At 35.2% G+C, this 12457-nt stretch overlaps 1 protein-coding gene across 8 annotated transcripts in view; it reads left to right on the top strand.

Annotated features, from left to right (window-relative positions):
* KDM6A (lysine demethylase 6A) overlaps positions 1 to 12457 on the top strand; it is a 199156-nt gene that overhangs the window by 71409 nt on the left and 115290 nt on the right. For all 8 annotated transcript variants that reach the window (XM_081808961.1, XM_081808960.1, XM_081808966.1 and 5 more), the window contains exon 4: positions 4866 to 4915. In XM_081808961.1, coding sequence (XP_081665087.1) covers positions 4866 to 4915 — 50 coding nt within the window. The remainder of the gene's footprint in view (positions 1 to 4865; positions 4916 to 12457) is intronic.

Raw genomic sequence — 12457 nt, 5'->3', positions numbered from 1 at the left:
TCAGAACCCCAATGAGATACCACCTCACACCTGTCAGAATATCCAAAATCAACAACACAAGAAATAATGTGTTGGCGAGGATGGTGGAGAAAAAGGAACCCTCGTGCATTGTTGGTGGGAATGCAACCTGGTGCAGCAACTCTAGAAAACAGTGTGGAGCTTCCTTAAAAAGTTAAAAATAGAACTATCCTATGATCCAGCAATTGCACTACTGGGTATTTACTCCCAAAATACAAAAACACTAATTCAGAGGGATATACATGCATCCCCATGTTTATTGCAACCTTATGTACAATAGCCAAACTATATTTATAATAGCCAAACTATGGAAGCAGCCCAAGTGTCCATCAGTAGATGAATTTGGATAAAGAAGATATGGTATCTATAGACAATGGAATATTATTCAGCCATGAAAAAGAATGAAATCCTGCCATTTGCAACAACATGGGTAGAACTAAGGCGTATAATGCTAAGCAAAATAAGTCAAAGACAAATACCATATGATTCCACTCATATGTGGAATTTAAGAAACAAAACAAACGAGTAAAGGGAACAAAAAAAGAGGCTAACCAAGAAACAGACTCTTAATTATAGAGAACAAACTGATGGGTACCAGAAGGCAGATGGGTGGGGGATAGGTGAAATAGGTGACAGGGATTAAAGAGTACACTTACCATGATGGAAAAAAAAAAAAAGACTTAATGTCACAGTCTTTTAGGAAGTGGTGAGAACGCAGGTTTACCTAAAGCTGCTACTTTTCCTACTATATCCTGTTGCCTTCCTGGGGGCTCTCATTTGATAATGTTGACCATTTCCTAATTTTAACATAAGCACACTTATTTTAACATGTATACAAATAATATGTTCACTGTTTAAAGAAAAATATTAGAAGATAAATAACCATAAAAGGTAAACAGCCTGAGAGCAGGAGCCATACGTTTGTTCACATCTCTATTTCACTGTATCTAGCTTGGTGCTAGCCACTTAATACTTAAGAAGTATTACGTGAGTGCATTAATGACCCATTGGTATTTTATCATCGAGAGGCACTTGTTTTTAAACATTTCTGATGCAGATCTTTGGAGACTTTTCTATTATAATAAATTTTCAACATTTGAAAATTGAGTTAAACTCTGCAACTTTCTTTAACCTGGTGTATCATGTTAATTTCTCCATCTGAGAAACACACTTCGTAACATTTCAATTTCCTATATAGTATCTATTTTATAGGTAGAAGAATTCTCTGTTGGATGTGTAGACTATTTCTCTCATTTTTTGGTACTAACATAATCACTATATTGTCCATTCTTGTAGCTAAATCTTTGCACACATCCATGTTTATGTTTTTAGAAGGAATACCTTGATATGGTAGGCTTACTGAGCGAAAATGTGTGTGTGTGTGTGTATAGTTAATCCTTGAACAACATGGGTTTGAACTGCAAAGGTCCACTTACGTGTGGAATTTTTTCAATAAATACACTACAGTACTGTAAATGTATTTTCTCTTAGAATTTTCTTAACATTTTATTTTCTCTGGCTTACTTTATTATAAGAATACAGTATATAATACATATAACATACAAAATATGTGTTAATTGTTTTTGTTGTGGGTAAGGCTTTAGGTCAACAGTAGGCTAGTAGGCAAGTTTTTGGGGAGTTGAAAGTTATGTGTGAATTTTCCACTGTGTTGTGCAAGGGTTAACTGTATTAAAACTTTTGACAGTGCTAAATTATGCTACAAAAAAGTTTTACTAATTTATACTTACAGCACTAGTAGAATGATAAAACTGCCTATTTCCTTAAATTTTTGCCACTTTTGTCTATTTCCCTTCCTTATCATAACTATTAACCATTATTATTTAATTTTACCATTTTCATATATGAAAAGTTGTATAGCACGATTATGAAGTTAAAGGACAGATGACTATGTGTAGTACCCTCTCCCTTCTGTATGGGTGATTCTTTTATCCTTGATAATTTCCTTGTTTGTTTCCTCCTCTTCTCCTATCTTCATGAGGTAAAGGGCAAAATAAAGGAGATGTGTGAGAAAGATTACAGAACACTTAAGTTGTTATAATAGTTAAATTTAACTTGCTTCTCATTATCTTTTGCATTTATTTTTTTTAGACCTAGCTTTTTAAATAATCTTTATTTTTTATCTAAAAGACTAAATGGGCTTATTTAAAAACAAAATCTCAAAATTATGAAAAAATAATTTGAAGTCTGTTAATAAATAAAGTTGTTTCCCAGGATTAAAAAGATCTGAGCTTTGGAAATTGGTTGATAGAGAGTGGATATTAGTATGTTTGGGTACACCATTCTTTGTTAAGCAAAAGAACAAGTGGCAAAAGAAAATGACAATCTTGCCTGAAGTATTGTTAAAAAGATTTCCTAGTGGGATGAAGAAGGACTTCTTGAACCAATAGAGAACTCAGGGATCACAAAGTGAAGATTAGATGATTTAGGGAAGGAAGAGCCTAGTAAGATAATATGCTACAGTCATTGTGAAAAAGGTTTTAAGCATTATAAGGATGTCCCAACAAATGATTTCCCTTATTCTCTGTTAAGGACTTTAGAAAAGTCTAGTTACAGTGGACTGGGAATTCTTTTTCATGGGTACGTAACTGGCTTAGAGATTTGAAATGATGACTTTGCTTTGGTTAGAAGGATTTCGCTAGAGAGACCCTGGTGATGGGTACTTGTATAGTCTTTAGAGTTAAATTTAATGATTTATTTGGATTAGGAATCATAAAATATATTAAGATCTTTTCTTAAAATAGGATGCTAGGCCTAATGGGGTAAAGTATAATTGGAAAGGTAACAAATGGTCATGGAAGGAATGTCTCATTTACAAATCTGTACTTGCACTTTGGAGCATTTACTTTTTTGACTTTGAATTTGAGGGTTCATATTTATTTCTTGGTTCACCATATAGTAGTACGGATGCCATCTTTCTCCCAGCTGATAGTCACATAGGCTTCTTGTACCTCATGTTTCATTTACTTTGGAGGACACCATACTATCTCTTTAAGGGCTCCTCCCAATTCTAAAATGGGAATTTTATGAAGTCATATAATATATATTATTAGGTTATTAGAAACATGCCTTCCAAGGTTGTTGGAATCCTAGAACATCATTGAAAGGGCAGTCTAGATTTAATATGGTGAGTGTACCAAATTGTTAGGGACCCTGACTTTTATTGGTTAGGATGATTTTAGGTACAAAAGCAAAGACCTGATTCTAGCTTAAATAATAAGCAAATTGGTTGCCTCCCATAACTGGAACTTCATAGGTGAGTTGTGTACTGGGCCTAGTTTGAGGTCTAGAAGTATCCAGCTACTTTCCATTTGTTTCCTCTGCTATCTTCTATGGGCTTCATACTAAGAATAGTTCCTTTGTTGTGGCATTTAGTGTTATATAGGTTTCCTTGTTCCCATCCAGCAGTAGAGGTAGAATCCCTTTCCCATGACTGTCATTTATAAATCAGTGATGATTTCTGGACACAAACCTTGTTTGACTCTTCTTTTCCAGCTAGAATGGTAAGTTGGATTGTTTTTCTTTTTAGAAGACCATTAATCAGTGACCTTTATGAGCTAACAGTAATCATGTGTGAAGAAATAGAAAATGCAGGATGGTTTGCAATCAACTTTTCACTAGAACTGGGCATATTTCTAAATGTTGGTTGGCATCATCTTTATGCCAAAAAAGATGAACATTATTTAAATAAGTTACTTGTTCAGATATATGATGATGTTTTTAGGTAATGCTTCTCTAATTTGAACATGTTTAGAAAGTTCTCTGCATTGTATTCACATATATTTGGCTGTTCACTAATAAACACTATGAAAGCATTACACATGCAGTTCTAGAAAATACTAATTTGCATTTCCCCCCATTTTTATCATTATAAAATTTTACACTTACTAAATCTTTATTTGAAAATTTTAAGTCTTTTTTTAAATTGAGGTATACTTGATATATAACATTCGTTTTAGGTGTTGTATAATATAATGATTCAATGTATATATTGCAAAATGAGCACAGTAAGTCTAGTTAACATCCATCACCATACATAGTTAAAAATTTTTTTTCTTGTGATTAGGACTTTTAAGATTTACTCTCTTGGCAATTTTCAAGTATGCAATACAGTATTATTAACTGCAGTCACTATGCTGTACATTACATCCCCATGACTTGCTTATCACTCAACAGTTTTTTAAAAAGGGCTCTCTACCAATTCTAATTTGTGTATATAATTTTTAGTTTGTTTTTTAACCTCCTCACTGAGTTTTTGGATTGACTGGAACTATAAATTTTTTCACAGCCTTTTATGCCTTGTGGTATATTTTAGGGGTATGGGATGCCCTATTTTGGAATTGAGTTGGAGTAAATTAATTGTGGGCTGGATTTTTTTTGTTGGTTATATGAAAGGAAACATCACAAAAGAAATACTGGTTTTGCTCTTTGAGGTGGTTGAGCTCTTGGTCATTCTTAGAAGTGAGATCCCTTGTGGGAACAAATAACTCATCACATTCTGAAGTAGAGTTGGAAAATCTTAATCCTTTTATCAGATTTGGTCTGTGAGGAAGGTCATGTTGATTCAAGAGGTAGCCTAGATCTGTTCAAGATTAGGTCTGAGATATGAACAGTTTTATATCTTTGAACTCCTGTGAATTTGATATTTGTTGCTATGTCTGACTACGAGGAGGGGGAGGCCCCAGATTTCTAAATTGTTTGGTCTTAAATATCACTCTCTGTTGGAAGGTGGTGGGTATGATGGGAAGCTTGTGATATTTCTTAAAACTTGTATTACTGATTTTGAAATGGGACGTGATTGCGACTCATACTTATTTTCCCTCTTTCAGCGTTATCTGCATACCAGAGGTACTACAGTTTACAATCTGACTACTGGAAGGTTAGTGAACATTTGCATGTCTCTTTCCTGTTTATTTTTTGGGCCAATTACTACTGGTTATGCTCAAAATGAATTGTTCCCTTTTTTTTGGTTTTGTTAATTACTTTAAAAACACTGTAAGGAAAGAGGTTTAGAAAGGAAAATGTTCTTTGTATTATCTTGTATGAACCACCTTGTATTTTATTAAAAGAGATAGATTACTCTGACACAGTTTATTAGCCAAAGATGATCCTAAGTGTAAGAATGTAAAAGCAAGTAAAACCAAATGGCAACAAAATGATTCTTTGTTTGTTTGTTTTTTGTCTTAAGTTGTTACCTGGGAATAAAAGAAGGCTTTTATTGGATGTATAAGATGGGTGTATGAGACTGAAAAGGCAAGAAACAATGGGAAAATTATAATAGAAATCTTTCTTAGTACAGTCTGTCTATAATTGGAGCTCTGAGGACAGATGAACCTGACCATTTTTTAAAAGACCTACCTAAATGAAGAACTGTGAGTCATCCATTTTCTTAGTTTAAGCAGTTCAAAAAGTTACCTGGGCAGGTTAATCTTCACGTCATATTTATTTTTATTTATTTTTTTATTTTTTTAAAGATTTTATTTATTTGTCAGAGAGATAGAGAGAGAGCACAAGCAGGGGGAGCGGCAGGCAGAGGAAGAGGGAGAAGCAGGCTCCCCACTGAGCAGGTAGCCTGATGTGGGACTCAATTCCATGACCCTGGGATCATGACCTGAGCCGAAGGCAGATGCTTAACCATCTGAGCCAACCAGGCATCCCCATATTTATTTTTAAGCATAAGTTTATTGAAGAGTGGGATTTCTTTATCTAAATTGTCATTTTAGATTTTTAGGATAGATTTTTTAACAATACATTGTGTTGGGATAATTAACCATAAGGAAAAAGATAAATGTTCCTCACACTATAAATCAAGGATAAATTAAATCTCAAATGGATCAGAGATTTAAATTAAAAAATAAAAATAAAAAACATTCAAGTACTAAAAGAGTATGTGGGTGAATTTTTCTAACACCTGGGAACAAGGAAAAAACCTGTCCTAGAACTCAAAATAGGAAAAGACTGATGAATTTGACTACAAAGAAATAAAAGAGAGAACACGAGAGAGGGAATACAAGCAGGGGGAGTGGGAGAGGGAGAAGCAGGCTTCCCGCCAGCAGGGAGCCCGATGCGGGGCTCGATCCTGGGACACTGGGATCATGACCCGAGCCGAAGGTGGACACTTAACCAACTGAGCCACCCAGGCGCCCCTCTTTTGCTCATTTTTAACTTCTTTTTTTGTTTTAATAGAGTTGTATGGGCTATTTACATATTCTGGAGGAAGCCCTTTGTCAGATACGTGTTTTGGAAATATTTTCTCACAGTCTGTGGCTTGCTCTCCGTCCCCCCCGACCCCCCTAATTGTGCCTTTGAAAGAACAAATCTGAAACTGGTCCCTGTATTCAGAACACAGGGAGAGACCAGTGAAAGGGGCTGGCCCACTCCAGGTTGGTAGATGGCACTTTTAATAAGCAAAAGAAACTTACAGATGAGGCTTGTCTTGGGTGGCAGCAAGACGAATGGATGGATCCCTGAACCCCACCTGCCAAGTCTTGTAAGTTTATAAAGAGGCCTTAACTGGGCTTAGTCACATATACTGTGCAAGTGTTCTTTTCGATGGTATTCCCCAACAATAATTTTCAGATTTGCTGTTTTCTATTATAACTCTATTTTCCTTTTAATAACTCTAGAACTGGTAATGAAGTATACCCTCTTTTGTTCCTGATATTTTTGTTCTTGATCAGCCTGGCTAAAGGTTTATCAGTTGTATTGATCTTTGCAAAAATCTTTGTTCCATGGATTTTTCTTTTTTCAGTATTATTTTTCTGTTTTATATTTCATCCATTCCTGATTGTCTTTATTTGTTCTGCTTACTTTGTGTTTAATTTTCTCTTATTTAGGTGGAAGCTTAGATGATTGATTTTCTATCTTTTCCCCCTAATATAAGTATTTAAAGGTGTCTATTTTTGTTAGCATTGCTTTAATTGTATCCCACAGATTTTTTTATTTTGTATTTTTGTTACCATTTATTTGAAAATGTCTCCTACTTTCTCTTTCTTCTGACCTATGGGTTATTTGGATACATGTTATATAATTTCAAAATACTTGGGTTATTTTAGATATCTCATTGTTAGTGATTTTTTTTTTTTTTTAATTTTATTTATTTGACAGAGAGAGAGACAGTGAGAGCAGGAACACAGGCAGGGGGAGTGCTCAGCAGGGAGCCCTGGGATCATGACCTGAACTGAAGGCAGACGCTTAAAAGGCAGACACTTAACCGACTAGGCCACCCAGGCGCCCCTCATTGTTAGTGATTTCTAATTCTCTTTTATTTGTATAACATACTTTGTATGATTTCATTCTTTTGAAATATATTAAGACTTTTTTTTATTGGTTTAACACTTGAAAACAGCCGCAGGATTTGCATTTGTTTGTATTATGCTGTAAACATCAGGTAAAGGCAGTTGATAGTGTTTTTCAAATTTCTGTCTTTGATGGTTTTTATCTTAGTCATTTGCTGAGAGTTACCACTTATGATTGTGGAATTGTCTTTTAATTTTGCCCTTTTTAAAAAAATACATTTTGAAGTTTTCTTACTAGTACATATACATTTGTGATATTTTTACCTGATGAATTGACCCTTTTGTCATTATAAAATATTATTTTTACCTCTGGTAATCCCTTTTGTCTTGACATGTGCTTTGTCTCATTTTAATATAGACATTCTGTCCTTCTTAGGCTTGTTATTTACATGATATATCCTTTTCCTCTTCTTTCCAACCTGTTGGTATCTTTATATTTACAATTCTTTTATAGATAACTTATAAATGGGTCTTGCTTTTTTTATGCAGTCTGAAAATCTCTGTTCTTTTACTTGCACTGTTAAATCATTCACAGTAATGTACTCATTTATATGATTGGGTTTGCATCTTTAATTTGATTTTTCCTTTTCTGTTTGTCCTTTCAGTTTCTTGGTCTACGGTTCTTCCTTACCTACTTTCCCTACCCCTTTTTGATATTTGAGTATGTTCTACAATTTCACTTTACTTTTCCTGTTGTCCATTTCAGCTCTTCTTTTCATTATTCGTTCACTGGGATTATAGTATATACCTTAAGTTTTTCACAATCAAGTCTCAGTTAATATTGTATCAGTTTACATAAAATAGGGGAAGTTTGCAATTAAGTCCACTTCTTACCCATCCAATTCCTTTATAGGGTAGTTGTTATATCTATTAAATTTACATTATTAACTCCACAAGATGATGTTCTTTTGCTTTGAACAGACCCATATATTACAGTGTTAATAGTAATGGTTTGTATTTACCCATATGGTTACCATTTCTGATACTCATCATTACTTTCTGTGAATCATTTCCATGTACTATCATTTTCTTTTAGGCTGAAGAACTTCGTTTAGCATTTCTTATAGTAAAGATCTGGCAGAGATGAATTTCTTTTATCTGAAAATATTTTTTTGACTTCATTTTTAAAGGGCATTTTTGCTGGTTATGGAATTATGGCTTGGCTTGCCTTTTTAAAGTGAAGTTCTACCTCCTTGCCTTCCTCTTTCTGATGAGAAATCAGCTCTTAATTGAACCACTGTCCCTGAACACAATTTGTTTACTTCTTTCATGATTTGCTTGTTACTTTGGCTTCCTATAGTTTGATCATGATAAATCTCTGCATGATCATCTTCATATTTATCTTGCTGGAGCATTTTGAATTTGCATTAAATAGGGGAAATCTTTGTTATTTCTTCAAATAATTTTTTGTTCATTCTCTTTCCTTTTCTTCTGGGGATCCAATTCCATGCAGGTTAGATAATTTGCTTTTATATAAATGTCCCTGAAGCGCTCTTATTTTTTTCCTTTTCTCTGTGGTCTTCACATTGGATAATTTTTCTATTTTGAAGTTTATTCTTTTCTTTCCTTTGTTGTCATTTAATTATTAGTTCAATCCACTGAATTTTATTTCAGGTGTTATATTTTTCAGTTACAGATTTTCCATTGGGTTCTCTTTTTATCATTTCTCCTTCTTTGTTGAGATTTCCTGTCTTTTTAATAATGAGCATGTTTTGTTGATGATAATTAGAATAGCAACTGTAAAATCCTTGTCTGCCATTTTCTTTTTTTAAAAATTTTTTAAAAAAAATTTACTTGACAGAGAGAGAGAGCGCGTGTGCCCACAAGCAGAGGGGTGGTGGTGGGAGCAGCAGAGGGAGAGAGACAAGCAGGTTCTCCACTGAGCAGGGAGCCTGATTTGGGGCTTGATCCCAGGATCCCAGGATCCCAGGATCATGACCCAAGCCGTAGGAAGATGCTTAACCAACTGAGCTATCCACGTGCCCCTTGTCTGCCATTTTCTAGCATTTTTATCATTTTGGGTTTGGTTTCAGTTGATTTTCTTCTTTCTCGAGAATGTGTTCTGTTTTCCTGAATCTTTGTATGTTGTGTAATTTTGTGTTAGGTACTGGACATTCTGAAAATTATGCTAACTCTTGGTTCTATTATTTTCTTCTAGGGAGGTCCCCCTCCCCCTTTCTCTTTTATCAGGCAGTTATCTTTATTGGACTCCCAACTGCAAACTCAACTTCCTTCGGGTGGCAACTTAAGTATCAACTTAGATCTTTTGTCTTTAACTTAGCTCTAAGTCTGTAACTTGCATACAGGAGTCAGACATGTGGATAGACAGAATTTAGAATTCTCTGCCTCTTTCTTTTCTGGAATTTCCCTTTATTTAGTGGGTTGTGATTTCTTCTGCTTCCAGTCTTCAGGTTTTCTGTATTAGACTGCTTTTTCTACTAGTGACCCACTTAAACATGTGCTATGCCTGGCAGCAAGTTAATAGCTGGGAAAATGGAACTCAGCCCATACAACTTTCCTCCTCTAAGCATGGCCTTTCATATTAGTTTCCTAGTGCTGTTTTAACAACTTACCACAAATTTAGTGGCTAAAAACACAAATTTAATTATCTTACAGTTTTGAAAGGCAGAGTCCCAAATGCGTCTTAGGGGAATCTAGTTGTCAGTAGGGCTTGTTCTTTTTGGAGACTCTATTGGAGAATCTGTTTGCTTACCTTTTCTAGCTTCTGAAGTTTGCCCACATTCTTTGGGCTCATGACCCTGTATCTTACTGCATTTTGTCCCCATATTGCCTTCTTTGGCGTTTAACTTTCTTGCCTCCCTCTTACTAAGGACTCTTGTGATTACATTGGGTCTAACCTGGGTAATTCAGGATAACCTTCCCATATAACAGTCCATTTAATCACAACTGCAAAGTATCTTTTGCCACGTAAAGTGAATATTCTCAGTTTGGGGATTTAGGATATAGACATTTTGGGGGCCACTATTAATACTACCACGTCTTTCCACTAGAATCTGCCTGTTTCTGTTTACTCTTCAGTGCCTTTAGTTAGCTGCTTTATTTTATGTATTATAAATTCTATAAACCAGAGTTTATAGTTTTTATAAAACTATAGTTATTTTATAGTTACTGTCTCTAGGAGAGTCTTCACCAGTGTCATCTTACTTATTAGCCTTCATTGGAAGCAGTAGTGTGATAACGTATTGATACCATTTTGCTTGCTTTTGAGCTTAATAAAAATGTAATCGTGCAGCATATTTTAAAGTCTTGTCTTCTTTCAGTCAGTACTGTATATGTTAGATTCATCCCTGCAGTTGTATATTGCAGTAGTTTGTTTCCATTGCTATATAATATGCCACAGTTTATTCATTTTATTGTAGAAGGACATTTGGTTTTTAATGAATTTTGGCTGTTACTGATTGTAACTTTGCAAGTTCTTGATGCTCTGGTAGTTGTCTGAGGCCTGAAGACAGATTTAAAACAATATTTTGTCCAGCTTTTCTAGCTCTAATTACTTGGGTAGAAGAGGGAATTGGGATTTAAGACCAAAACAGATTAGTCTACCATTGCCTGCAGTGGAACTCCCCTCTAATCTTACCTACATATAATAAGGAAAACTTAATGTAAAATTTATTATTTAAAAACTTACTGTAGATATTTTGAATAATAAGAGAACATAATTATGGGATGCCCAATACATGGAATACTAATTAGCCATCAGAATAATTTATCATTGGTAGTTTCTAATTGTACAGAGTTCTTTTTTGTTGTTGTTGTTTATTTATTTGAGGGGGAGAGGTGGAGGGAGAAGCAGACTCCCCGCTGAGCAGGGAGCCTGATGTGGGCCTCAGTCCCTGGACTCCAGGATCCTGACCTGAGCCGAAGGCAGTCGCTTAACCAACTGAGCCACCCAGGCGCCCCTAGTTGTACAGAGTTCTTAACAGGAAAGTTGAGATCCTCCCAGGTGTCAAAAGCTGACTCCCCAAATACCAAGAACACAAACCAGAGTTTATTGCTTACCATGTTAAAGGAGAACACCACCTCTGCAAAGCTTTGTTGGTATCCTAGGGAAAAGGTAAGGTCAGAATTGATTGAGAATTGAAACTTTGTTTTAAGACAGGTCTTTCACTCTGAAAAACAAACTGAGGGTTCTAGAGGGGAGGGGGTGGAGGAATGGGTTAGCCTGGTGATGGGTATTAAAGAGGGCACGTTCTGCATGGAGCACTGGGTGTTATACACAATGAATCATGGAACACTACATCAAAAACTAATGATGTAATGTATGGTGATTAACATAACATAGAAAAAAAAAGGTCTTTCAATTTGGGAGCTTGATTGGGTAAGAATCTCTACAAATGTAACAGTCCAGAAATGGTGATTATAGCAAGGCAAGGAATTTGAGTTAAGGGATTCAAAGAATATTGGACCTCAAACTATTCTTGATGCTTTTCATTGAAGAATTGATGGTTACTGTAATAATGAACAAACTATGTGCCTGGGCAGGAGACATGGAAAAGTAAAGTAATGCTAATGAAAACAGAAGACTGGCAAAGTCATTTTAAGATAGACTTTCTGGAGGCGCCTGGGTGGCTCAGTCGTTAAGCGGCTGCCTTCAGCTCAGGTCATGATCCCAGAGTCCTGGGGTCAAGCCCTGCATCCGGCTCCCTGCTCAGCGAGAAACCTGCTTCTCCCTCTCCCACTCCCCCTGCTTGTGTTCCTTCTCTCGCTTTGTCTCTCTCTGTCAAATAAATAAATAAACTCTTAAAAAAAAAAAAAAAAGACTTTCAGGTGTGGTTTAGGTTCTCAGGTCCAGGCTAAGTTTGGGGGTAGACATTTTTGGTTCTCTCAGGATTCAAGGATTTGTACCAGATTTTGTCACTTAAAGACATTAATGCTACTTACTTTAATTTCTGTTTTCTAAACATCATTAAACAATGTAACAGTATTATTTGTGAGCCAATGAGTATTTACCCAGTGGCTGGTGGTGATCAGAATTCATATTCATGACAGTGATTTTTAGGTTTAACTTTTTATATTTGTAGTTTTGTCTAATTTTGTGTGATTTATACCCACAGTGTATTGTAAGTTGAAGAATATAAGTATATGATTGATTTTTTAAAAAA

This window comes from Leptonychotes weddellii, chromosome X (genome assembly GCF_054177405.1).
Source record: "Leptonychotes weddellii isolate Sample4059 chromosome X, ASM5417740v2, whole genome shotgun sequence".
NCBI lineage: Eukaryota > Metazoa > Chordata > Mammalia > Carnivora > Phocidae > Leptonychotes > Leptonychotes weddellii.
Note: the sequence above shows the minus strand (reverse complement) of the source record. Positions and strands in the feature narration are given on the sequence as shown.